The 27,343-nt window shown below is 47.2% G+C and overlaps 1 protein-coding gene across 2 annotated transcripts in view; it reads left to right on the forward strand.

The window, feature by feature from the left end:
• Window positions 1-27,343, forward strand: part of TRAF2 (TNF receptor associated factor 2) — a 500,022-nt gene that overhangs the window by 377,649 nt on the left and 95,030 nt on the right. For both annotated transcript variants that reach the window (XM_086921177.1, XM_086921176.1), the window contains one exon: window positions 16,828-17,178. In XM_086921177.1, the coding sequence (XP_086777303.1) occupies window positions 16,828-17,178 (351 nt within the window). The remainder of the gene's footprint in view (window positions 1-16,827; window positions 17,179-27,343) is intronic.

Below are 27,343 nucleotides of genomic sequence, written 5' to 3' on the forward strand. Positions count from 1 at the left end.
CGAGCGGCTGGATTGAGCTGCGTGCACGCGCGTCAACATTCACGCATGCGCACATCACAGCCACACGCATACACAGCACTCACGCATGCGCACATACACATGCATACACAGGCACACCCCCGTCACCTACACGCATACACAGAGACCCCTCCACACACACCAGCCCCTCTCCTCTCGGCTCCACACACACGCACACGCATTTACACTTACACAGACACGCAGGCACCCAGACAGGCAACCCCCCCCCCGTCACACACACGCATACACACAGACTCCAGGACACATACACATACACATGCACGCTCACACACATACACAGTCCGCCGCGCGCGCGCGCACACAGATGCCCCCCCCCCCCCCCCCCCCCCACAAGGCGAAGCCCCACTCACCGGCATCCTCAGTGCAGCGGCTCCCACCGGCAGCAAGACTCTTCTTCCCTTCTTCGGCACCGGGGCGCAGGGTAGGCTCCTGCCTGCTCCGGTGCGCCAAACAATCGCGGCTCTTCCGTGGGAGGCGGGGTAGGCTCCCGCCCTCCTACTTCCGGTTGTCCCGCCCGGCCTGCCTGACTTCCTGTTCGCAGGCCGGCGCAAAACGAAAGCGGGAGTCCGCCGTAATTGCTTACCTTAGGGCATAGCTTTCCAAACTATGTGTCGCGACACGGTACTGTGTCGCCTGACATGTATGGGTGTGTCGCGCAACGGGGCTCTAATCAAGCATGTCCTTCTATCTGTCTGTCTGTTTAAAACTTAAGACTTAAAGATTTAAGACAGACATACTTTATCGTGCATCAGTGAGGCTGAGGCAGAAAAGGAGCGTGTGTGCGCGGCGGTTTCCTTTGCCGCGCGCGTTGATTGGTGAATGCGCAGTGAGTATTTTTTATAAAACTGTAAAATACTTGAATCAAATGCGCATCACGACGTCTGCGCATGTCCGTGACTTGGTATGATACAAGGAGGCAGGAGAGGAGAGTGTGCGAGCGGCCGGTTTCCTTTGCCGTGCATGTTGTTTTGCCAAGCGTGTTGTTCGTTGAGGGTGGAATGCGCAGTGAGTTTTTTATGAGAAAATTATTAGGTACAATTGCACGGACTTGATTCCTGGAGTACACCCTGTCCACGCACAGAGGACTCCTGAGCCGTGGATGGATCTGGTTTCCCAGGCGACCGATGGCCGGGTTGTGTGCCTGGCCCTCTCCATCAAGTCTTCGTCTGATCTGTTTTGATAAGGACGGGTCGGGTGGGTTCGTTGTTATGGGTGATTGATTTTTTTTTTTGTAAGTACATTCCTCCAAGATACAGTGAAGCGTTTAGTACTTTGGTATTGCGGGTACATTTTGTCTCTTACCTCGTAGCTTCTAATCTACGGCCTTGTGCTGTTGCAGGAACATATCATTTTGCCATTTTGTTCAGACATTGACCAAGCTTAGCTCCTCTGACATAAACCAGTGCACGCAGAAGAGGTACCCGTTTTATGCCACAAAAGGAACAGTAATGATGAGTGCAGAGTGAGTGCAGAGTGACAGTGAGTGCAGAGTGCATGCAGTGAGTGCAGAGTGACAGTGAGTGCAGAGTGCATGCAGAGTGACAGTGAGTGCAGAGTGACAGTGAGTGCAGAGTGACAGTGAGTGCAGAGTGACAGTGAGTGCAGAGTGACAGTGAGTGCAGAGTGAGTGCAGAGTGACAGTGAGTGCAGAGTGCATGCAGTGAGTGCAGAGTGACAGTGAGTGCAGAGTGCATGCAGAGTGACAGTGAGTGCAGAGTGACAGTGAGTGCAGAGTGACAGTGAGTGCGGAGTGACAGTGAGTGCAGAGTGACAGTGAGTGCAGAGTGACAGTGAGTGCAGAGTGACAGTGAGTGCAGAGTGCGTGCAGAGTGACAGTGAGTGCAGAGTGAGTGCAGAGTGACAGTGAGTGCAGAGTGACAGTGAGTGCGGAGTGACAGTGAGTGCGGAGTGACAGTGAGTGCGGAGTGACAGTGAGTGCAGAGTGACAGTGAGTGCAGAGTGACAGTGAGTGCGGAGTGACAGTGAGTGCAGAGTGACAGTGAGTGCAGAGTGACAGTGAGTGCAGAGTGACAGTGAGTGCGGAGTGACAGTGAGTGCGGAGTGACAGTGAGTGCGGAGTGACAGTGAGTGCGAAGTGACAGTGAGTGCGAAGTGACAGTGAGTGCAGAGTGACAGTGAGTGCAGAGTGACAGTGAGTGCAGAGTGACAGTGAGTGCAGAGTGACAGTGAGTGCAGAGTGACAGAGAGTGCAGAGTGACAGTGAGTGCAGAGTGACAGTGAGTGCAGAGTGCGTGCAGAGTGACAGTGAGTGCAGAGTGACAGTGAGTGCAGAGTGACAGTGAGTGCAGAGTGACAGTGAGTGCAGAGTGAGTGCAGAGTGACAGTGAGTGCAGAGTGAGTGCAGAGTGACAGTGAGTGCAGAGTGACAGTGAGTGCAGAGTGACAGTGAGTGCAGAGTGACAGTGAGTGCAGAGTGCGTGCAGAGTGACAGTGAGTGCAGAGTGACAGTGAGTGCAGAGTGACAGTGAGTGCAGAGTGACAGTGAGTGCAGAGTGACAGTGAGTGCAGAGTGAGTGCAGAGTGACAGTGAGTGCAGAGTGACAGTGAGTGCAGAGTGACAGTGAGTGCAGAGTGACAGTGAGTGCAGAGTGAGCGCAGAGTGACAGTGAGTGCAGAGTGCATGCAGAGTGACAGTGAGTGCAGAGTGACAGTGAGTGCAGAGTGACAGTGAGTGCAGAGTGACAGTGAGTGCAGAGTGACAGTGAGTGCAGAGTGCGTGCAGAGTGACAGTGCGTGCAGAGTGACAGTGCGTGCAGAGTGACAGTGAGTGCAGAGTGACAGTGCGTGCAGAGTGACAGTGAGTGCAGAGTGACAGTGAGTACAGTCACTCAGCACCACCACATTCAGTCAGAACCACCACAGCATCACTCAGAACCACCACAGCACCACTCAGCACCACCACAGCATCACTCAGCATCACTCAGCACCACCACAGCACCACCATAGCACCACTCAGCACCACCACTGCATCACTCAGCATCACCACAGCCCCATTCAGCACCACCACAGCATCACTCAGCACCACCACAGCACAAATATGTTCTCTCAATGTTTCAAGCTTTATTACAAATGTCACAAAAAGATGTTAATATTTCACTTCTGTTCTTGGATTTTGTTACAATAAAATACACTGAACATAATCTTCACAAAAGTTATTTACAAAAGTTTAAGCTATTGCCATTATAAATTACAATCACTTTTATTAAGTATTAAAAAAAATTAAAAGCCATTGTTATTTGTAATATCAATACATCTAAGTCACGTAAATACAAATGTTGCATTACAAATGCTATAGGTGTCACATTTGCGAAAGTTATAACTATTGGCATTGTAAATGACAAAGCTATTAATTTAGCTATTTTCAAAACCAACACATAAATGAACGTTTGGTGAATTTCCATTAAAATATTTGACTTTTTTACTAAGATATTATTATACTGTTTTATGCAAACAAAATTTAGATACTGCATAAATAACTTTAATAAAACATATTTTATATGAAGCTTTTTATGTAAAAAAAAAAATATAGCATAAAGCAAAAAACAATTGCCATTTACAATGCTAATAGCTCAAACTTAAATAATGCGAGACCTATTGCATTGCAAATGCTTGTTTTTACTATCTGATAGTATCTGTTCCTCAGTATTAGATCTATATTTCCCAAAGCAAGTTTGTTTGAGATATACACACAAAGCCCACCCTATGCTGTGGAGAAGCGTGGCTCAGTGGTTAGAGGCGGCAGACCCGGAAGCTGAGATCGGCCGTGGACCAGGGTTCGATTCCCCGCCTCGGCGGGTCTCGGGCTCAAAAATTCCACGGAGTGTACAATTCTCGCTCCGGTGCCTACTCGACTCACGGGGTCACACTCTGCGACTCTGGGCAATAGCTTGCTTAATCTCCACTGCGGCCCCTCGCGGCGGGATGCCTGGCTTTCACCTTGTGGATACCCGGCCGGGGTATCTCACAGGGGAATACCAGGACGGGTTCCCTAAGCAAGCGCCTTGAGACCCCTGGGTTAAAGCGCGCTATATAAATCGAAGCACATTTACATTTACATTTACATTTACATATGCTCTACCCCCACGCTCTTTCACGGCTGGTGTGTGGTAAGTTTTAAATCCATTAATATGATTTGGTTCCCTGACCCCGGTTTCTTGGAAACATAAAATGTCCTGGTCAGAGATAAAATTACACCATGGTTGACTGTATATCTTACTGTTCCAAAAAGTTATCTTTCAGGGGAAACAATCACTGCCGGGGGTACTTCTCGGTGGAGACAGTCTGAGTGGCGCAGGGCTACTAGTATGGGCTGGTGCTTGCGCCAGGGTTGATGGTTTACTTGAATGCAGTTGGTTGACTAGAGAGCTACTCGTGGTACATCTCTCAGGGGGTTCCCTCGCATTTATCTTATGGGGTAACTTGGGATCAACGGTCTCTCGTGCTACCAAACGATCAGTAGGTGTGTTACAGCGATCGTGTTGACCCTTGAGGTACCTGCGTCATCTTGATCATCTAAGGTGTTGAGAACATCATAGTAGTTATTCACTGGGATGGCATATCTATGCTGTTTCCACCCCCCACCTACGCCCCCCGCCCCTTGTAAGAACTGTGTAAGGCTGTGTGGCCTGTAGAAATAACCCAGTGGTAGGATGTTGATGCCCGTTTTTTCTAGAGACCAGTTACCAGCCATATCTAATATTGTTTGAACTAGATCTGGTGAGCCAAATGATAATACTACACAGTCACCCTCTAGTGATTTTTTAGATCTTCTTAACCAGCTGATCCGTCTAACCATCTTGAACTCTGAAAAGAGTGGGTTTGATAATCCTGTCCTTGCACTTATCACATGCATCGATTTATTTTTCAGTGTGGTCCAATGTTCCCTGGCTCCATACGGCAACGTAGGGACGTTGGCCAACACAATAGTGTACGGCGTTGCTTCTGGGGGAAGATGTAATGCATTTAGACCAGGCTGGTCTCTCAATGGCTGGTTTTGTTGTCCATGGACGCTTTGTGACTGAGCTTCTGCTCTACATGCGTGATTGGGCCTATTAGGGGGTAGTGCCTTTTGAATGTTCAGCAGCCGTTCTTGAATGGTCCTTGGATTGTACTGTATCGTGTGGCCTACCCGATGCCGCTGTATTGTGGTGGTTAAGTTGGGTGTCCAATGGGGCGGTTTGAGATGCTACCTTCAAGCTGGGATCAGGAATACCAGACTGAGCATTTGTATAGCCGGCGACCCTGTTAGGCTGGGCGGGCTTGGTTCTACATTGACATGTGTTAGTCAGGTATGGCTGAGTGCTCATTTGACTTAACTGGCTCTGCTGATTTGTATGAACACTACCTGCGAGCTTTTCTAATTTGTCTATGTTCGCTTCCAGTCTGGATAACTTTTGTATCAGCGGGTTCAATAAAACTGATACAACCTCACCCATTAATCTGCGAGGGGGATAGAAACAATGGGGTAAACTCCTTAATAACCGGGCTAGTTGCTGGACAGTTCCCCTCCACCTCCTCTATGATTTTACCTTTGCGCCCAATTTTTGGTAGGGGGTGAGATTGCCTGTTAGAGCCCTGTCCTTTTCTTTTCTTGGACTGAATTATGGGACTACTCCCCTGGCTAATTTTACTTTTTTGGCCTCTGGTAAATACATTGAATTATACATGTAAATCAGTGTGTGTATAAAATGTTTAAAGAGTGCTCGGTCTGGAAAAGCACAAACTCAGGATTCAGAACATAACTCAATTGCTAGCATTGACTTTAACATTAAAAATGTATTTCCACCCAAATATATCTTTTTAGCAGCATCGGGATAATTAATAACTGGGGCAAAATATAAGTCACTAACTGGTACCATGCAGTTTGCAAGCAGCTCTTTGATGACAGTTTATAGGTCCCTCTGCTAGATTACGATTGTCACTTATAAAGTGCACAGTAACAAAAGAATCTCTGTGACAAAAGCAGTAACCACGAACCAAGGCACATAAAATGCTGCTTTTTAAGATGCATGTTATACGTTGCCACTGAACAAAATTCTCTTCACTCTCCAGCAGGTACATTAATCACTGGCATTCTCTTGACACTTTTATTGTTGCTGGAAAGCTGCTAATTATACAAGAAACGTTTCTGTGCTTTTAAAGCTGTTGTCTACGGACCCCCTGGGAATGTGTGACGGACCCCTGGGGGTCCGCGGACCACAGTTTGGGAAACACTGGTCTACAGGATTAAACATTGCAGGCTGACTTAGAGGGGGTTGTGGCTCTAATGACAGTCTGCACCAGTAAGTGCAATTGCTTACTCTGCCCTCAACATAAAAGAATCCAGAGTCCCCACCACTCCATCGCCTGTTACCGATTTCCTTTTATTCAAAGTTTTCGGTGCCATTTCCTCTATCGATAGTCGTTATAGCAACAATAATATACCCTCGTGCCTCAGTCCTCAGTCCTAATATTCAAAGTAAGGCCCAAAGAAGTCCAACTCTCAGGACGAAAATGAGGTCACCCGGCCTCTGTCAGACTCTGACGGGCCCGCCCTTGGCCCGGGCACGCCACGCGCGTCCCACGCTGCGGTAGTCCTGGCCGCCTTAAGACCGCCTCCGGACGCTCTCCCATGCTTTGGCTGCGTGCGTGCCGCGAGGGTTGCTGGGGATTGTGGTCCTGCGGTTTGCCAACAAAGTATCTGGCAAAGTATCCCCTTAGGCTCCGGCGATGTTGCAGCAAAGCAGTAATGAATGCAACAAAGTATCCAAGCGTTCAGAAGTTCCAAAAGAGGTTCCCCATAGAGTCAGATCAACAACCAATAAAAAGTCTACTCAATCTCCCAAAAGAGACAACTATTCTCCTTCAAAATACAGGCATGTAAGACGTCATTGACCGTTGTTTGATGATCAAAGTGTTTCCATCTGGTATACATTGTTATGGAAGAAGGGGACACCTATATCTGGAAATAGACTCGCTATACATAGGGAAGAAACATATTAGGTAAAAGTATATAGCCGAGTCAGTCACAATATTGACTAAAGCAGACACAGGTCAATGTAGAAATGTCTAATTATCAGCCAATAACAATATCAAAATTTGAATATACAAATAAAGGTCTATGACCAAGATAGTAAAAACATTTTTTTAAATATTCATTTATTTGATAAGTCTTCCTTTACTTTTTTTCACTTTTATAATTTTATCTAGATATTTGCATGATTTCTAATATTGTTTTCATTATAAACACAAAGACATTTATAAAGAACAGTACAACCAAAACTTAGACAGCAAGATGGAGGCAAGGCGGTAGATAAGACTACGCGCATTTCGGCGTTATCGCCTTCATCAGGTCACCGTCTTAATCCACTGAAAACTAAACAAAAAATAAATATAAACATTATCTAGTATACAATCAGCTCTGTTTCTTATGATCTGTAATAATATTTATTTACAGTCTGGCTCCTCATTTCTTTTTTGTCTCCTTGTACTCTGCCCACCTTCTAGGGTCCTCTAGCGTTTTGCTTTCTCTTATTACTATCCTGATTTTTTGTTCCTTCACAGTTCTATATTTCTGCTCCTAAAAACTATACTCCATAACTCTCAACCATTATCTCTCTGACATACCTGACATTTCAAACTTCAATACTTGCCTTAACCGTTCATCTAGTCTTAAGAGGATCCCCTGCCCCATCACAAATGGTATTTTCCTAAATTAAATCCATTTTGTTATAATTTACTATTGTTTCTAATAAATAAAGCCTACGTTTGCGACAACACTACAGCAATTAAATAAACCATGATCACACTTTAAAAGGAAAGCATTGCTGCTAGTCACTGCTTGCTTAGAATTCTAGAAAGCGTTCCTGAAATTCATATTTTTTTCAACTAACTCAAAAGCAGCTTTTTGGGAATGACAAGCACATAGTGTTAAAAAAAATCAGATTGGCATGTGTAGGAAATGTAAGGTCTGCATTACTTTGTTTTGTAAAGCTAGTATCTCCTTTACCTGCATAAAACAGCGTTAGAGCTTATTGGCTACAGTTAAGCAGTTTGTTTCTTGTCTGAACAACTTTTTCCTAATTCCATTTCTGTTCCTGTTCAATTATTATTGTTGGTTAATGTAGAGACTGAGGTGCTTTTCGCTCTATCTTGCGCTTAGATGAGGAGACTGTCTGCAGAGGAGCTTTGGAAAGGATATTGCTCTTGTTCAGGACTAGTGTTTTTGGTTACAACAGTTGGAGATGGAGCCCACCACGACTGCCCTTAGCATCTGCAGTAATTTAGCTGAGTTTTAGTTTCAGCTCTGCAGTAAGCCATGTGGCGTGCGGCAGATCATAAAGAAGTCCAGAGGTTGGTAAAACAAACATTCAAGACAATTAGCAATGTTTTTCCAATGCAAGGTCTCGATTTCTATTTATCTCATCCACCTATAGCACCGTCATATCCTCTTTGAGATTGGTTCTATAGGCATCAGAATTGCGAACACCCAGGTGTAGGCACTATACACAGAATATGCAGTTATTGGAATGTCTAGGGTTACTGTAGGATCCAGTTGAGTTTGTAGATGGTCCTTGGAGCAATGAGTTACTCTGTGTGAAACAATGCAATGTTAGAAAGCCACAGTGGCACAAGAAACCTTTACATGCTGTTTTGCCTCTGAATTTAATCTCTTTGTGTATTAAGTCATTTTGTACCTGATCTACTTCAAGCACAGTAAGACTTAGGCATCTGCCGTACTGAAGCAGAACATTACTATTGTTGAAAATGGTTGAGTAAATGTAGAACCTCTAGATAGTCTGTGGGACTATCTAGAAATTATAAACTCTGCATATGAGGGAATTACACAGTGTGAAATGATAGAGGCAACCAGAGCTTGAGGGTGAAGAGAGCGTATGTGAACCACATCAGTAGAAAAGATGATGATAGATAGCTCTTTACCTTGAAAGTCAATGCCACAGGATATACACAAGTTACAAGAACAATTAGGTTACAGTCATACTCTAAAGGCTAAGGAATTCTCTTGTTGAGAAGTGACGCATGGGCACATATCTCTGTAACTGAAGGCTCTGTGGTTTTTTGGTCTGCAGTCATCTTTCCTTTATTTTATTTGTTGCTCAAATCTATTTATTACGTCTCCAAATTGTTACAAGGGGTTTACAAAACATGTTAGTAAGTTAACAGAGGTGTTCACAGGCGTGTATACGGTTACTCAGAATCATATCCACGAACATAAACATGCCATAATAGCAGTATTACATATGTGACACTTCCATAACTGCCCGTGCACCATGCAAAGACTAAATATTTCTAATCAAACCGAAATGGAAAAAGAGAGAAGATAAAACAAAAAAGGAGGGCTTGTGTTATTATGAATATTTGAACAAAGTTGAGAAGGGAGAAGGTAAGGAACCTTCCTATCCATCTCTCCCACACCAAGACTGGAGAGGAGGGAGACAGGAGAAGGAGAGGCCCTGGGCGTGGTGGGGGGGAAGGATGGAGGGGGCAGGTGAAGAGGAAGCAGAGCGCCTGATCAACCTGCAAGTCTACACTCCTCTTTAACATCTTAGTTTCCTCTGATATTATCACACCATACATTAACTCTGTATTAAAGCACATGCCCTCCAGCCATGATAAGGTAGCTTAATTGTTCTGCTGTATTTCTTTATAGGATGTGCTAGTTTCTGGTTTTCAGCTACTGCTAAGTACTATGGGGATATGCAAGTGCGATACGTTTGATCCAAAAGCGATAGGAAGTCAAATGATTGAGGCAAAGGCTATAATGTTTTCTGGCCATGATAGTCCGACTCCTTGCCTGTCTGATTTATTTGGGTTCTCACTGTTGATTCAAGAAGTTTGTGATTAAAAACAAACTCTATTGCTACCGGCCGAGCAAAATGGCCGCTTAGGTACTGAGCTCCGGAGACGTTTCTTTCCTCTTCGAAAATCCGGCTATTAATCCATGTACTGCAGTGCTCTGCGGGCTCTGCCCGACGTCGGAACCCAGACGACGCAGACCGGGAAAACTCCGGTGAAAATCCGAAGTTGCTGTCCAGAGCTATCGCCGCTTGAGTGTACACGGCCTGTGGACAAGGAGTGAGCTGGGGACAAATTTTTTAGCGCTGTCCGGATCTAAAGTGTGGGAGCGCACGGCCTGGAGCTGCCGCTGACCGGAGATGAGGCGTTGATGTGCTTGCCTGCCTCGCTGCACTACGCGGCGCTATTGGTGTTTCTCCCGCCCGGACCCCTGCTGTGTGGGGAACACTTGCCGTTGCTGATTCGACGGCCGATTGCCGGCCTCACTCGCGGTCCAGAACCATACCATCCGGCTGCGTGGTAAGCGGACGCACACAGGTGGCAGCAGCAGCGGCAGCGCTACGGCACTCGTGACCATCTGCAAGTATAAGACTGGCATTCTCCTACAGTTCCGGGGCCCGCATATCCGGTCCGCCCCGAACTGTGCCATAGCACCCGGCGGGTGCGCACTGATCCTGGTGCACAAGGGGACATTGCGGAGTCCCTCCTTCGATACAGCAGACCGGGGAGTGACAGACATTGGGCGCGGGGCCTAGCGGTGGCGCGGGCGCGGTGAGGCGACCTCTCTTTGCGCTCTGTGCCCTGCTGAAGTTACCGGGCCTCCATCACGACCGCGGAGAGAGAACGGACCTCGGGTGGGAAAATCCAGCTCTCCCCCCGCCCCCCTCCCCTGCATCTGCGCTTCCGGACCACCGAGCACCTGATTGCCCCAGACGCACATCCTGAGACATTATTGCCCCTCCTGCAGCCAGTGGAAAAGCTGCCATTAGCCACTGTGTGGGCTTTCCAAACCATATAACCATGGCAGGTAGGGGTCCAAGGAATCAGGCGGCGCAGGCTAAGCTTGACAAGTTTGCATATGACAAGGGCCTAACGCCTACACCACCCCACAGCAAAGCGCCGGAGGGTGACAGAGCCAAAAAGGTCACAATGGAGGAAGTCATGAAAGCTTTAGCGAATGTCCAGACAACGGTTGGAACGATCGCCACGGACGTCTCCCTGCTGAGAGCGGACCTACACAAAATGGCAGACAGGGAAAAAGAAGTTGCGATAGTCGCAAAATCTCTGGTTCAGGACACCTCGGAGCTGCAGACGTCGATGGCCCGTCTGGAACAGGAGAACAAGGTGTTGGCGGACAAGCTTGACGACCAAGAAGGGCTCGCTAGACGAAACAACATACAAATTATAGGTATTCCAGAGACTGAAGGTGTCCAAGCAATGGATTTGTATGTGGAGGAATTAATAAAAACTAAGCTGCAACCCAAAGGACTTTCACATTTCTTTTCAGTCGAGCGCGCCCACAGGGTACCTGGCGGCAAGCCCAAGTCAGGAGCACCCCCTAGACCAGTGCTCGCTAGGTTGTTTAACTTCAGAGATAGGGATGCAATTCTGCAGACGGTGAGCATTTCTCCCCCCATCCGGATCCTCAATTCCTCGGTGTCCTTTTTTCTTGATTACACTGCAGCGGTATCCAGGCGTCGAGGAAGCTTCTTAGAAGTTAAAAAATTACTCCGGGCAAAGGAATTGCCATACTCTATGCTCTTCCCGGCGAAACTCAGAGTGGTGGCTGACGGGCGGACCTTGTTCTTTCACTCACCGGAGACGGCACACGACTGGCTGGAGGGATAGGGTGCTGGGAACCTACAGTACCGAAGACCGAGATCACACCGCCGCCGCGAAGGGGAGGACGCTACAAACGATGTGGATCCTGGGGACCAGGAGCTACATCGCAAATTTCTCCTAGATATGGCGAGAAGGCTTCTGGCGCATTGAGAGACTACTTGGACAACTGTATCTGGGCCGACCTGGGAATTTGGGCCGGGACAGGCCTGCGAGACTCTAAAGGGCAGGGGCCTCGTTGGACTTGTTACCCCCCGACAAGCAAGTATTGTAACTAGGGGAGGGGAGAAGCACTCTGCTAAGTTGGGGTGGCGGGCAGTTTAAGGTTCGCCGAGCAGGGAGGCAGGGAGGGAGGGTGGGAACCGGGGTTGGGAAGCATTTGGTTTGTTAATTTTTGTTGCATTTTCTATGTGTTTAATCATCCTTCCTGATTTGTCTGACAAGTCTAGTTGGGGCAATGCGCTGTTTCAATTATGGAGCTTTACGGGATGAATGTAACCTCAGATATTTGACACTCTTTCAGATCTCTAATGGCTGAGAATGCTTTGCAGGCGTCACAGACGCCCCAAACAGCCTTAACAGTACTTACCTGGAATGTCCGTGGGTTGGGAGACAAAGTTAAAAGAGGTCTGGTGCTGCAATACTTGAAGTGATGTGGCCCCGCGGTTGTCTTATTGCAGGAAACTCAGTTGGTGGGCTCGGCTGTTAAGGCTATGGTTAGAGGCGGCAGACCCGAGAGCAGAGGACGGCCCGGGACCAGGGTTCGATTCCCGGCGCGGCAGGTTTCTGGACCAGGGTCAGCGGACTCGATAATTCTCTCGCCTCGGTGCCCACTCTGATCAGCGATCACACTCGGCAACTCTGGGCACTAGCTTGCCTCATCTTCACTAACGGCCCCACCAGACCGCCGGGGATGCCTGGTCTCACCCTGGGGATACCCATTAAGGGACCATCTCTCAGGGAAGCCAGGAAGGGTTTCGCAGCGGTCGAAGCGCCTTGGGACCCTACGGGTAAGTAGTGCGCTATATAAATGCCAATACATTTACATTTACATGGGGTTATAAGATGGTGGCGCATGCGGAGTTCTCCTCAAGTTCCAGGGGTACCGGGATCCTTATTAAGAAGAACTTCCCTTTGGTGATATAGCAGGGGCGAGTTGACGACCAAGGCCGTTTTGCGGCGCCAAAATGTCAGTGAGAGGGGCGGCTATTTAATTTTGTCTCTGTTTACATTCCTCCTGCCCTCCATGCACAGGCCCACTCCGCTCTCACGAAATTTCTATTGTCGTTGCCGGATGCAACACTACTGATAGGGGGCGATTTTAATGATATATTTGACGGCACAATAGACAGATTCCCGGTCAGACAAGAGATTCAGAGCGGGCGACGCCTTCTGGGTCTGCTAGACGCTCTGGGACTCACTGATAGTTGGAGGTACAAGCACCCTAAGGAGAAACAATACACCTTTTACTCCGGAGTCCATAATTGCCTCACACGCATTGATTATTTCCTGATGTCCACGGGCGGCCTGCAGGGAATAGAAGACGTCACTATTCGTCCCAGGGGCATATCAGACCATTCACCACTACAGTTAAAATACACACACCACCAAACTAACAGAAGAAGTATGTTCCCGGTACAGGCCGGTTTCCTCCAGATGGCACCCCTCATGAAAACCCTCACAAATACCATCAAACAATTTTTCCTAGAAAATACTGGCTCAGTGGACTTACCCAGTGTGCTCTGGGAGGCCTATGAAGTAGTGCTTCGTGGGCTAGCGATGGCTTCAATCTCGGGCCAAAAACGGGAACAACGGGCTGAGTTAGATAGCCTGGAGACGGAGCTGGCCATTGCTAGGGCTGCGCAGGCGGCACACCCCTCAACAGAAACCACCAGTAGGGTTCGCCTGAAACAAGCTGCATTTGTGGCTTACCAAAGGGAAATGGCGAAGGACAAACTTACCAAGACACTAGGCATAGGGTATACGAGCTGGGAGATAAAGCAGGGAAGATGCTAGCCTGGATAGACAGGAAAGAAAGGGCGAACAAAGTCATTGCACAGCTGGCCTCGCCCACGGGCTCCATGGTCTCCGATCCTGATGGAATAGTTAACACCCTGGCTGACAACTATGAAGCAATATACGCCCCCCCGGGCAGCATACACGATTGCGGAGGCATATGACTACATTAAGGATCTGACTATCCCGAAACTCTCCCCTGAGGCGACGCTCCAGTTGGAGGCTGACATCACCACTGAGGAAATTCAGGCCGCTACCTTCTCGCTGGCGTCCGGCAAGGCGCTGGGACCCAATGGACTCCCAGTGGAACTGTATAAAAGGGCAGTACGGTCAACTGTGCCCTTTTTACTGAACATGTTCCTTGATAGTCTTCAGACCGGGGAAATGCCAAGAGACCAATGACTCGCAACGATAATTACAATTCACAAACCCGGTAGGCCCAAAACAGATTGTGCGTCCTACCGTCCAATTTCGCTAATAAATGCAGAACCTAAGATCCTAGGTAATTACTGGCATTGAGGCTGACTCCCCACCTTTCCTCCTTAGTGAATCAGGACCAGTCCGGATTCATGCCGCATCGCAGCACGGCTTTAAATCTGCGTCGGCTGTATGCGGTCCTGGCTGGCAAAACGTATATTCAGGAACCTGCAGTCATCCTTTCCTTAGACGCCACTATGGCATTTGACACAGTGGAGTGACCCTACTTACTGGCTGTGCTCCTTCACATGGGTTTTGGTCCGAAGTTCTGTGCCTGGATTCGCCTGTTATACAATAAACCCCTGGTGCATGTTGCCGCTAATGGACACATCTCAAGAGACTTTCCTCTTGGACGTGGTACAAGGCAGGGATGCCCACTATCCCTGTTGCTTTTTACACTGCTCCTGGAACCACTTGCGATCTGGTTCAGATGGGAACCCTCTATCAAAGGACTCTACTGGACCGATGTGTGGGAAGACCGCATATCCCTATATGCGGATGATATTATTCTATACCTCACCTCCCCCAAAAAGTCGATTCTTGAATTATTAAACGTGTGCAAGAAGTTCGGCAGGGTGTCGGGTTATAGGATTAATTGGTCCAAATCCATCCTCTGTTTTCGCTGACCCCCCCGCCCGCTCTGCCTGCAAGCTGCCCCTTACGAACTACAGCGGAGGCGTTCAAATACCTGGGTATATATATTACGCCAGACCCAATTGACTTTTATGATCTAAATCTCCGTCCTCTTCTAGAGTGGTTTAAGCGCGACGTTAAGGTGTGGCAGACTCTCCCTCTTACACTCTTGGGCAAGGCGGCTCTTTATAAAATGATGGCGCTCCCGCGGTTTTTATGTGCTGGAAAACACCCCGTCACCGGTTCTTGGCTCGTATTTTAAAGCCATTGCTGCAGCGGTTACCAATCTGCTGTGGGGCGGGAGGCCACCGCGTATTGCACAGGATAAATTAACGAGAGGCTGGTACGATGGAGGGATAGCGCTTCCAAATGTTGAGATGTATTATTGGGCAGCCCACCTCAAACAGATTGATTTCTGGCTCCACGCCCCTCAGTCTGAGCCGGCTTATTTCGCTAATAGACAAGGTTTGGAGGGTAGGGGACTCCAAGGAAATCTCTATAGCCATCGCGCACCTCAGGACTTGATTGGCCCAACGCAACACTCTGTACAGCTTTGGTACAAAGCGGGTAGACGTCTTAAATGTTCTGGGACTATCACACAAATGACACCGCTGTGGGACTCTTACAGATTAGGCCTTCTTCGCAACAGTAAAGGGTTCCTGGCTTGGGACACCATAGGTATCTCAGTGGTGGGCGATCTCTGGAAGAAGGGAAAGGTAGTAGAATTTACCCACCTGCAAACACAGTATGAGATGGCCCAGACAGAGAAGTACAGGTACTTGCAAATTAAACATGCGCTCCAGTCGGTTATACCGACAGGTACCGCTTTGCAGGAATCCTCCACTCTCGAAGACAGACTTTTGATGGAGCATATGCTGGAGAGGGCCACCTCCTTGACCTACCGAAAACTGATTAACAACCTCCCAGACGCGACATCCACACTGAGACAGAATTGGACCAGAGATGTGGGCCCCTTTGCAGACTGAGTGGCAGGAGGCTCTATCCTCACCCCGAGAAACAGCGATATCTTCCAGGTTCAAACTGGTTCAACTTAAAATATTACATTGTACGTACTACACTAGAACGACACTACACAAGATAGGAAGAGCTTCACATAAATACTGTTTGAGAAACTGTGGGGAGGAGGGGACCTTTTTCCACACTATTTGAGACTGCAGACACATGGCTGTATATTGGACAGCAGTAATGCGTACAATTTCTCAAACGATTGATGTCTCCTTATTGCCGGAGCCCCGTCGCTGTTTGTTGAACATATGGGAGCCTAATGATCTAAACCACCGGCAACAGGACTGGGTAATGTTGGGCCTGATGATGGCGAAGCGTAACATTGCCATGTTATGGGGCTCCGCAGTTTTACCGACACTTAGGAAATGGTGTAAGAATATGGATGAGGCGATGTTGGCGGAAAAGGCGGAATTTGCCCACCGTGGTTGCCCAAGGAAGTGGGGCAGGATTTGGGGGGCCTGGAACAAGTTTCGAGGTTATATTTGCGAGCCACCTGGCGTTGAGGAGGAGGGGACTGATTCAGAGTAATGGAGATTGGATGTGTAGAACTGATGTACTGTTATTGTGTCACTGCATTTGCTGCTTTTATGTATTTCTAGACTGAATAAGGTTACGATGTACCTGTTATATACACACTGCATTCTGATCTGCTTATATGTGTTGTTGCCCTGACTGTATTGCTAATCTAAAATAAAAAACATTTAAAAAAAAAAAAACTCTGTTGAAATGTGCAACGAGTTCAGACATTACTCTGTTTGAGTGATTGCTGGATTGTGTTCAACAGACCATTTAGGCTGGCTTTAACCCTAAACACTGACATATAATTATTCCTTAACATTCCATTTAGATTTAAAATTGAAATGTTTCATTTTTGGGGTGTCAGATTATATAAAGCCTTTAATTTCTGCTTTATATTGAAACATGGTGACAAGAAATATGCATAAAATAGGCGCATCACCCTAGTCTTTGTTTCCCGTGCAGGTGGAGAATGAGAAGTCCTTGGAGCATGAGAGTAAACGTGTAGATGAACACTTAGGCAAATTACTGGGTTTTGTTCTTCAGTTGAAAAAGGCAAATCCAGATCCTGGGCAGCAGCTGGAAGCTTTGTCTCTACAGGACACACAACCCTTGCCACTTTTGTCCTCTGAATCAGAGGCTGCCAAGCTGAACGAGGTGAATCAGAGGTATGAATCTCTAGAACACAAGACTATCACCTATGAGAAAATAGTCAGTGTGTTGAATCGTGAGGTGGAGAGGGTGCAGGTGACTCTGGAGGCATACAGCCGGCAGCATCGACTGGATCAAGAGAAAATTGAATCCCTCAGTACCAAGGTTAGTGTAAATCTGCTTTTCAGAGATGTTTTACCTGCTTGGTATGGTGTTGGGGTTCACTTACAATAAAATGTATATGTAGTTGAACAGACTTAGGCCCCACTCTACAATAAGAAGACCGGTCACCTCATCTGTGGTCAGTTTTTACACCTGCTGGTCACATAATTAATTTAATGAGTTTGATCAGAAAATAGAACACTTACTTACTGAACAAAAAGCCCTCCTCTGTCTTTAAGCCACTCATTTCCTGAGAATACAATTATTTCCCCCAAGAACGTTTCTTGAAAATACGTACAAGGGGACAAAAAAGGCAGATGTACTTAACAACCCTCCAATCAGTGACAGAATGTAATTGTCTCTTGATTTGTGTTCATGTTCTACCTCCTGTTTGTGTCAACCTAAATTGTGAGGTTTCAAATTCCAACAAAATGAACCCTTTAACTCAAAAAGTTGGCTTCCTGAGAATTCATTGTTCTTATTGCAAAAGCTTGTGAAACTGCTCCTTACTACTCCTTAAGCAGTGCTCTGTTTTGCATGTCCATATTCCAAATGTTCTTGCTTGATAGCAGATTCTTCTTGGTAACTGGATCTACGGAATGGGAGACAGATCTTAAGTTGTTTTACCTCAGGTGTGGCAGTTTGTAAAGTCCTGTTTTTATTTGCTTTATGGTACTTGGTATACTTGACCAGTTTTACATTGAGGACTAAAATATTACCAGCACGCAAAGCAAAAGCTATGTTGAAGCAGGAACCCAGAGGCGTCCAGTCCTTACGGGCGGAGGGCCCTGCCTTCCCCACCTTTTTCCGAACACGAGGAGTGTATGTCAGGCTTAACACAGGGCGGCCTGACAGTCACTGCTCATGGTTTAGGTTGGCAGCCTGGGGCTGTACTTGCACTAAATATGCAGGCCCCTGGCTGCCTGAGCGGACCTTTGCTAGGCTGAAGATGTCACAGCCCTGTGGACGTGAACTCCTCAGCATGGAAAAGTGCTTGGTATTCTTCCCTGTTATAATGGACGGGGGCTCCACTAATAGCCTTGGACCTGGGTGCCTCAGTTTTAAGACTGAAATGCTCTAAGCAGAGTGTCTATCTGTGTATTAGCCTGCTGCCTACACCCTGATCTGCATCAGCTGATCCCTGCAGACCAAAATGGATTCATCCCTCAGCTAGACATGTCTTTAAATATTAGATGTCTTTTTGTACAATGGATGAGACCCCTAAGGAGGGCTTCTCAGAAGCTGTGCCACTCATTGTGGGCCTCCGTAAGGTCTTCAACACTATTCACTGGTGTTATATTCATGCAGTAATGACTGTATAAACCTAGGACCAAGGCTGGACAAATGGATAGCACTCCTGTATGCCACGGCCCATGCTGGAGTCAAGGTAGGACAAAATATATCAGATGCCTATAGGATACAAACTTGAACCTGCAAGGATGCCCATTCTCCTTACTATTTGCTTTGGTCATCAAAACCTTTTTCAAATGTCATCAGACTTGAGGCCGGGGAATGTGATTTTTGCTGCATGACAGTGAGCAAAACATCTCCCTTTATGCGGATGATATGCTTTAATCTTTAGAGATGCATGCATGGGGGTGAATTGGAGCAGCCATATATTAGAGCTGTTGGGTGAAGTGACTGCTTTGTACACAAACGGGAAGAAGACGTGTGTTCCTGGTCTTAGGTGCCTGCAAACAATCCCACCAGTAGTTCAAACACAGGATATCAAATGGGAGTCACATGTGTTCCAATATTCGGGAGTCAAAATCTACCTCCAGGACAAAGATACCAGGGAGGGTAATGTTCGAGGCATATGAGCTGCAGATTACACACTGTGCATAGATGGCCACCTAGTTTTGGGCCTCGATGTTTGCAGTTTGTTTTTGTTGTAGAAAAGTCTTTGGAAGTCACAGGACAGGTGACTCCTCCTTTGAATCATACTGCACATGGGCATTGGCTCCATTCCCAATTGTTTTTTCCGCCACCGGGCTCGGATGTGTTTCCAGCGCTCGGTGTTGGAACCAATTTCCTTCAACGCGCAATCCTCACCATCTTCCAGAATTTAGTTTCGAACGAGTTTCCAGTCGACGCTACTCTTCAACATCGAATATTTCGGTTCCGGTCGTCGACGACTGCCTTCGGGCCTAACTAGGCCTCGATTCCAGCTCATGGAAAGGACGCCATTTAAAAAATGTCCTCAATGTGGGTCGAAGTTTCCCCACACTGACCTTCATGAGGTTTGTAACCTTTGCCTCTCCCCGGAGCACGAGGCCAGAGACTGTTCCGCTTGTGCCTCATCCGCTCCAAGAAGACGATCCGGGACCGAAGAGCTAGGAGAACAATGGCTCGATCTTCAGCTCCGATTCCAGACGACATCTTCGCAGAGGGTGTCGACGTCCCAGAACAACATGGCGTTGACAGCAACTCCGAGGCAGAAGATTCCGAAGTCGAGAACTTCACTGCGGCACAGCGGGTCGTAAGTAAGATCGTCGACCCCGACCCTTCCTCGACACAGTCAAAAAAGGCTCCGGTCACACCCTCGGGCTCGGGTACACACCGAGACACTGCTTCTACTGCCCCACCTTCGGGCCCAGCTAAGAAGATAGCTAAGCCTTCCGGCGACTCGGGCTCGAGTCGGCCTCCCCACAGTGCGGGCGCACACCTACCGGCACCGAAAAAGACAACATCACCTACCACACCGGCATCAAAACAATCGACGCCGAAGCATACCGCTAGTCCCTCGGCATGTCGGAACCAAGCAAACATGCTTATGATTCAAAAAGAACACCGTAACCAAAAAAACCATCGGATCCGAAAAATGCACCGGAACCGAAAAAACCATTGGAGCCGAAAAAACCATCGGAGCCGAAGAAGACTCCTGCTTCTCCTGTTAAAGACATTGCCAAAAAAACAAAAGAAGCTACTTCGGTGCCGAAACCTCCCTCCGCACCAAAAGATCGGCCTCCTGCAGAGGACTTATTTCACCCAGACCCTGTACAAAATTCTCTGGTTAAAGATCCAATCACTGGTCGATTAACTCTAAGTTAAAAAAACGACCACAGGATACACCCGCACCGGCTCCTCATCCAAAAAAGGACATGGCTACCTGTCCTCTAAGAGTTCCTTCCCCTTCTCCTCCACCTATGCCATCACCACCTGTGCCCCTACCACAATATTCCCTTACATCCACTATCATACCAGATGATGACAACAGGGATGATAGCTCTGATGATATAGGGGGTAATGCAGATGATCCATCTATTCCTCCAGGCTCACCTGACCCGTGGGATGATTAGAACATCCCAAATGTTCCTCAGGATGACATATACTCCTCAAGGCCTTCCCCACCAGAAGACACTATGGGCTTCAATCAATTAGTACACAGAGCTGCGCAGCATCATGGGGTGGACATGCATACAGACCCTGTAGATGAAGACTTCCTAATGGATACCTTTGATAATGCACAAAGATCCTCATCCATTTTATCCATGCTTAAAGGAGTGATTACGAAAAACCACCACTGGGTCTGGGCTCCCAACAGCAAGGCCAAGCCACTGACTAATGCCAAACAAAAATAATGCCAATACTGTTTTCCTTACTCTTCTTTTGATTCCACAACACATATGAATTAACCCCATCGCTGCTAGGGAGATTTCTCTGCTGTGCTGCAGATCCTTGAAATACATTTTCATGACGAGCTCAGCTCGTCATGAGCACAGGAGCACTGTACTGTATGACGAGCTGAGCTCATCATGAGCATGGAAGGGGTTAAACAATATGTATGTATTGTAATTGGTGTAAATAGTTTGTGGTGGCTGTGTGTGTGAGAGATAGAATGAATAAGGACTGTGAGTACGGAATGAATATGAATGTGTAGAGGGTAATGTTTTATAAAAAAAAATCTGAAAAATGTTTTGTATAGGTGTTTTTGAAATGTAAAATTAGTGAAATTTAACCAAATCAATGAATCTAAAATAAAAGAATATATAAAAAAGATTAATTCTGACAAAAAACTGTGAACATACATGTTGTTTAATTCATATGTGTTGTGAAATCTAAAGAAGAGTAAGGAAAACAGTATTGGGATAAAGGAGTGATTAAGCATGCTCCTGAAGTCTTCAAAGACCAAGTTAGAACTCGGGTCATAAACCCACGAATAGAGAAGAAATATAAAGCCGACCCAGCATATATTAAAGGCCCAGTACCACTAGACTCGCTTGTGGTTTCCAATGCACGCAAAAGAGCAAATTCACAAACATCAAGGTGAAGCACCCCCCCCCCCCCCCTATCCCCCAGATAAATAGTCTAAGCTCCTTGACGCATCCGGGAAAAGAACTGCGTCTCAAGCAGCAAACATGTGGCGTATTACCAATACACAAGTATTATTGGCAAGATATGACAGGGCACATTATGACGAATTAGAATCGTTAATGCAGCACCTCCCTGATAAGTACAAAGATAGAGCAAATGAGCTTATCCAAGAAGGGAAAAATATTACAAACACCTCTATTCGTTGTGCACTTGATGCAACAGACACTGCCTCCAGAGCAGTTAACACCAGTGTTTTGTTGTGTAGACATGCCTGGCTACGCATATCAGGGTTCAAACCTAAAGTGCAAAGTGCTATACTTAACTAACCCTTCAATGAGCAACACTTATTCGGACCCAATGTAGATGTATCCCTTGAAAAGATGAAAAAGGATACAGAAACGGGCAAATCTATGGAAGCCCTGCAGTCGCAGGCTTCCAGACGCTCATTTTGCCGCTCATCTTACAGAGGCGCCACCAGAGGATACTCTTCAGACACACCTTCTACCTCGTACAAAGCCCCCACACAATCCACCTATAGTAGGGGCTACCAAAGGGTTGGTTACAGAGGTAACCACAATAAGGGCAGAGGTAAAAACAACAACTTTCGCTCTGCCTCTACCCCTGCCCAATGACTCCCCTCCCCTTCCCCCGCCCCATTCCACTCCTGTCGGGGAAAGACTACAACAACACTTACCAGCCTGGGAAAACATCACATCAGACAGGTGGATGCTTCAAATAATTCAGTCAGGTTACTGTCTAGAACTAACATTCACCCCCCCAAACATACCACCCAGGCAGCTTCCAATGTCATAGGAGTATTTGTCACTGCTCAGGCAGGAAGTGATATCCCTCCTGCACAAAAATGCAATAGAAATAGTCCCAATGCTTCAGCAAAACAAAGGGTTATACTCCCTATATTTCTTAATCCCAAAGAAGGACGGATCTCTAAGACCTGTCTTAGACCTCAAAGCTCTAAACTTTTACATACAGTTCGATCATTTTCATATGGTCACACTCCAACAAGTCCTTCCGTTCATGTTACAAAACGACTTCCTTGTCACTCTAGATCTCAAGGACGCCTACTTTCACATTCCTATCCACACAGCGCACAGAAAATATCTCAGATTTGTGCTGGACGGGCAGCAGTACCAGTTCAAAGTGCTCCCATTCTGAGTCACAACAGCACCGTGGGTTTTTACCAAATGCCTAACAGTGGTAATAGCACACTTAAGAAGACAGCATATTCATGTCTTCCCATACCTAGACGACTGGCTCATAAAAGCCAGCTCATACAGCCAGTGTGTACAACACACTCGCGCTAAGATTCAACTGCTCCACGAATTGGGGTTCACAGTAAATCACACTAAGTCACATCTGCAACCTTCACACATACAACAATATCTGGGCGCTACAATAAACACCCAACTAACACTAGCCTATCCCTCTCCAGCCAGGATAACAAGTGTACAAACTCTCCTAACAAGATTCAAACTACAACACTCACTTCCAGCTCGAGTGTTCATGCAGCTCATTGGAATGATGGCATCTTGCATATTTATAGTGCCTCACGCAAGACTGCAAATACGTCCACTTCAAGAGTGCCTAGCACGCCAATGGAACCAGGCTTGTGGTCAATTAACAGACCTAGTGTTGGTAAACAGTCAGACTCATTGCTCTCTGCAATGGTGGAGCACCAAAAACCTTTCAAAGGGCTGACCGTTTCTAGAGCCAGTTCCTCAAATAATCATGACGGCGGACCCATTGCTCTCCGGCTGGGGAGCTCACCTACTGCATCACAACATGCAAGGCAGGTGAATACCACAACAAAAGTTACTCCACATCAACCACTTGGAGTTACTAACTGTTTTTCTAGCCCTAAAAGCATTCCAAAAACAAGTATCAGGCAAAGCTGTCTTAGTCCGCACAGACAATATGACAGCCATGTACTATATAAACAAACAAGGGGGAACACACTCTCTGCAGCTTTCTCAGTTAGCACAGCAGATATGGAGATGGGCTATACATCTAAAGATCTTCCTCTTAGCCCAACACGTTCCAGGAGTACAAAACACCATGGCAGATCTGCTAAGTTGACAGACACAGCATATCCACAAGTGGAAACTTCATCCGCAAGTTCTTCAACTGTTCTTTTAAATGTGGGGACAAGCTCAGATAGACCTCTTCGCCACCCACGAAAACGCAAAATGCCCAAACTGCACCGCCAGATATCCACACCCGCTGTCCAAAGGCAATGCGATATGGATGAACTGGTCAGGACAATTTGCGTACGCTTTTCCTCTTCTCCCACTACTTCCGTTAGTGGTATGCAAGCTATAGCATCATTCCCTACCACTCATTCTAGTTGCTCCAACTTGGGCCAGACAACCGTGGTACACCACGCTACTGGAACTATCTGTGGTGCCACACCAGAAACTAAGCCTTATACCCACCCCTATTAACACAGAACCATGGAGAGATCAGACACCCGGACCCAGCTCAGCTCAGCGTAGAGATCTGGCACCTGAAGTCATAGAGTTTGGTTACCTCAACCTTCCTCCAGAGTGCATGAACGTTATTAAAGAAGCTAGACGTCCCACTACTAGAGCATGTTATGCTGCTAAGTGGAAACGGTTTGTGATATACTGTCAAAACACCCACATAAATTCTTTATATGTGTCTATTCAACACATAATAGGATACCTATTTCACCTTCAAAAGTGTAATTTATCCTACACGTCTATAAGACTACACCTTGCTGCCATTGCAGCATATTTACAAAATAGACAACATCGATCTCTTTTTAGAGTACCTGCTATAAAAGCTTTCATAGAAGGACTCAAAAGAATAATCCCTCCCAGAACGCCACCTTCACCAGTGTGGAACTTAAACATTGTTCTCACACGGTAAATGGGACCTCCCTTTGAACCATTACATAAATGTGAATTGCAATTCCTAACTTGGAAAGTAGCTTTCCTAATAGCTATTACTTCTCTCAGATGAGTTAGTGAACTACAAGCATTTACCATTCAAGAACCCTTTCTGCAAATTCATCGTAACAAAGTGGTTCTACGTACTGATCCTAAATTCCTCCGAAAAGTCATTTCACCATTCCATCTAAATCAATCTGTTGAGCTGCCCGTATTTTTCTCGCAGCCACAAACAGTCGCAGAAAGAGCTCTACACACCTTAGATGTCAAAACAGCATTACTGTATTACATCGAAAGGATACAAACTTTTCGTAAAACTAAACAACTTTTTGAGTCTTTTTCACCACCACATAAAGGCAACCCCATATCAAAATCGGCAATAGCTAGGTGGATTGTTAAATGCATACAAATATGTTACCAGAAAGCCAAACGTATGTTAACAATTCCTCCAAAAGCCCATTCTACAAGAAAAATAGGGGCTTCAATGGCATTCTTAGGGAACATTCCCCTAGATGATATATGCAAAGCAGCTACATGGTCTACGCCGCACACATTCACAAAACACTATTGTGTAGATGTGCAAACTAAACAACAAGCCACTGTGGGCCAGGCTGTACTAAAAACTCTGTTTCTAACAACTGCAACAGATACGGGTAGTCGCCCCTAAAGGTGGGTACTGCTATACAATCTATGCACAGTGTGTGATCTGCAGCTCATATGCCTCGAATGGAAAATGCTACTTACCAGTATGCATCTGTTCTTGGCATGTAGAGCTGCAGAGTTATACACGCCCACCCGCCTCCCAGGCTGCCTTTATCTGTTCCAGTATTATCTTAATTAGATACATATCAAATGGACATCACTACTTCTTGTACAGCTCCATCACTTCCCTAATGGCGAAAAACAATCTGGGGATGGAGCTAATGCCCATGCGCAGTATGATCCAAAGGAGGAGTCACCTGTCCTGTGACTTCCAAAGACTTTTCTACGACAAAAGCAAACTGCAAACATCCGGGCCCAACACTAGGTGGCCATCTATTCCCAGTGTATAACTCTGCAGCTCTATATGCCAAGAACAGATGCATACTAGTAAGTAGCATTTTCCTTTGGCGTTGAGCTACTTGGAGTTCAAACGTGCATTTTGGAGCACACTGAAGCTCCTTATCATGGCACAGATAGTGCTCACAAAGATTGTGCTACCATGAGTACCCTTCTATTTGCAAATCTCCCTGTTTAGGTCCCCCAAGTCTGGGTTCGAGGCATGTGGGCTGCTGAATTCATATCTGTGCATAGATCGCCGCCTAGTGTTGGGTCCGGATGATCGTACATTGTTGTCCTGGAAGAGTCTTCGAAGTATCACGAGATAGGTGGCTCCTCCCCTGGACTACAGTGGGCATCGACTCCATCCTCAGATTGTTTTTTTCCGCCATTGGGTTCGGATGTATATTGGTTCACTCTAGTCGGAATCGATATAAACTTTCTTGAGGCCAAAAGGCCTTTAGTTTTCTCGTCGGTATAGTCTTGCGTTCGGTGCCTGATTCTTCCAGCTCGGTTCCGAGCCGGATTCCAGAGAACCGCGTGCTTACGACGCGGAGGGCCCAGTCGACCCCACAGACCTTATCGACTGATCATCATGGAACGGAGCCCGTTCGAAAGATGTCCCGTGTGCAACTCCAAGTATCCCCACATCGAGGTCCACCCGGTCTGCAACAAGTGTCTGTCGCCGGATCATGATGAAGCTAGTTGCATGGCTTGTTCCCGTTTTCGATCTAAGAAGAGGCTTAAGCATCGACGCGCTGCACGCCAGGAGGACTAGCAGACTGCACCGGCGCCTGTGGACATCTTCGATGCAAGGGATGATGAGGGAGCTCACCGGGAAGTTGGTGAAAACCTGTTGAATCCTGCGTCGGAGTTCGACTATGACTATGACGCGGACGCTGAAATGTTCGAAGCGGAGGAAGTCGTCGACGAGGTAGGAGACGACGATGGGGCCTTTGGGGCCATGGAGGATAGCTCGAGCGAAGAGCTAACTCAAACTGACATTGGGGCCAAAACGCTTCAAAAGGCTCAGGTCGAGGGATCGCCACTAGGCCTTACCCAAGATCTTACAATGGGTTCTACGGCCCGCCTTCGGGCTCGGCTACGGACATTACTATTGAGCCGCACCCTGCAAAATTGAAACCGAACGTAAAACCAACCGTCTCGACGCAAACGAAAGCACTGGTGCCCCCCTCGAAATCGAAAGTGCGCATTACTTTGGTCGGATCGAAGGCCTCGGAGCCGTCGGCGCCGACGAAGCAGAAGAGTGTTGTCGATCTGAAGACACAAGTCAAGGGCGTCGAGACGAAGTCTGCCACGCCGAAGACAAAGGTCAAGGTGGTCGAACCGAGTAAATCGGCGCCGAAGGTGGTCGACACAAACAAGGGACTCGGTGATCCGAAGGTTCTCGAGACTCCGCGTCAACATGACAAGCCCAAAAGCGGCACAACCCACGAGGCCACGTCTGGTGGTGCCTCGAAGACTCCCGTCAACTCGGCGCGGCCATCCGCCGCTTTCACCAAGCAGGTGGCGGACTCCCTAAAGCGCATCAAGGAGAAGGCCTCGACTGTCGGCCCGAAAGATCCTCCACCTTCAAAGCCGGTCGAGAAACCTCAAAAAGCGTTGACGCCCATTCACTTCACACTGCCGCCGAAGGTGGAGCCGAAGGCTTTCACCCCTAGAATGAGCGCCGGTGTGCATGAGAAGGTGTCCTCGGTGCCGAAGTCGACGACAGTGGTCCCAACCTTGAAGCATCGACAATCTTCGTTGGAAGAACAACGAGAACATTTTATCGATGCCGAAACAGGCAGACTTTCTCTCCATAAACGGAAAATTGCCCCGGAAGAGCCGATGGAGTCCTATAAAATGCCTTTAAAGAAAAAGAAGGA

This window comes from Lissotriton vulgaris, chromosome 5 (assembly GCF_964263255.1).
Source record: "Lissotriton vulgaris chromosome 5, aLisVul1.2, whole genome shotgun sequence".
NCBI lineage: Eukaryota > Metazoa > Chordata > Amphibia > Caudata > Salamandridae > Lissotriton > Lissotriton vulgaris.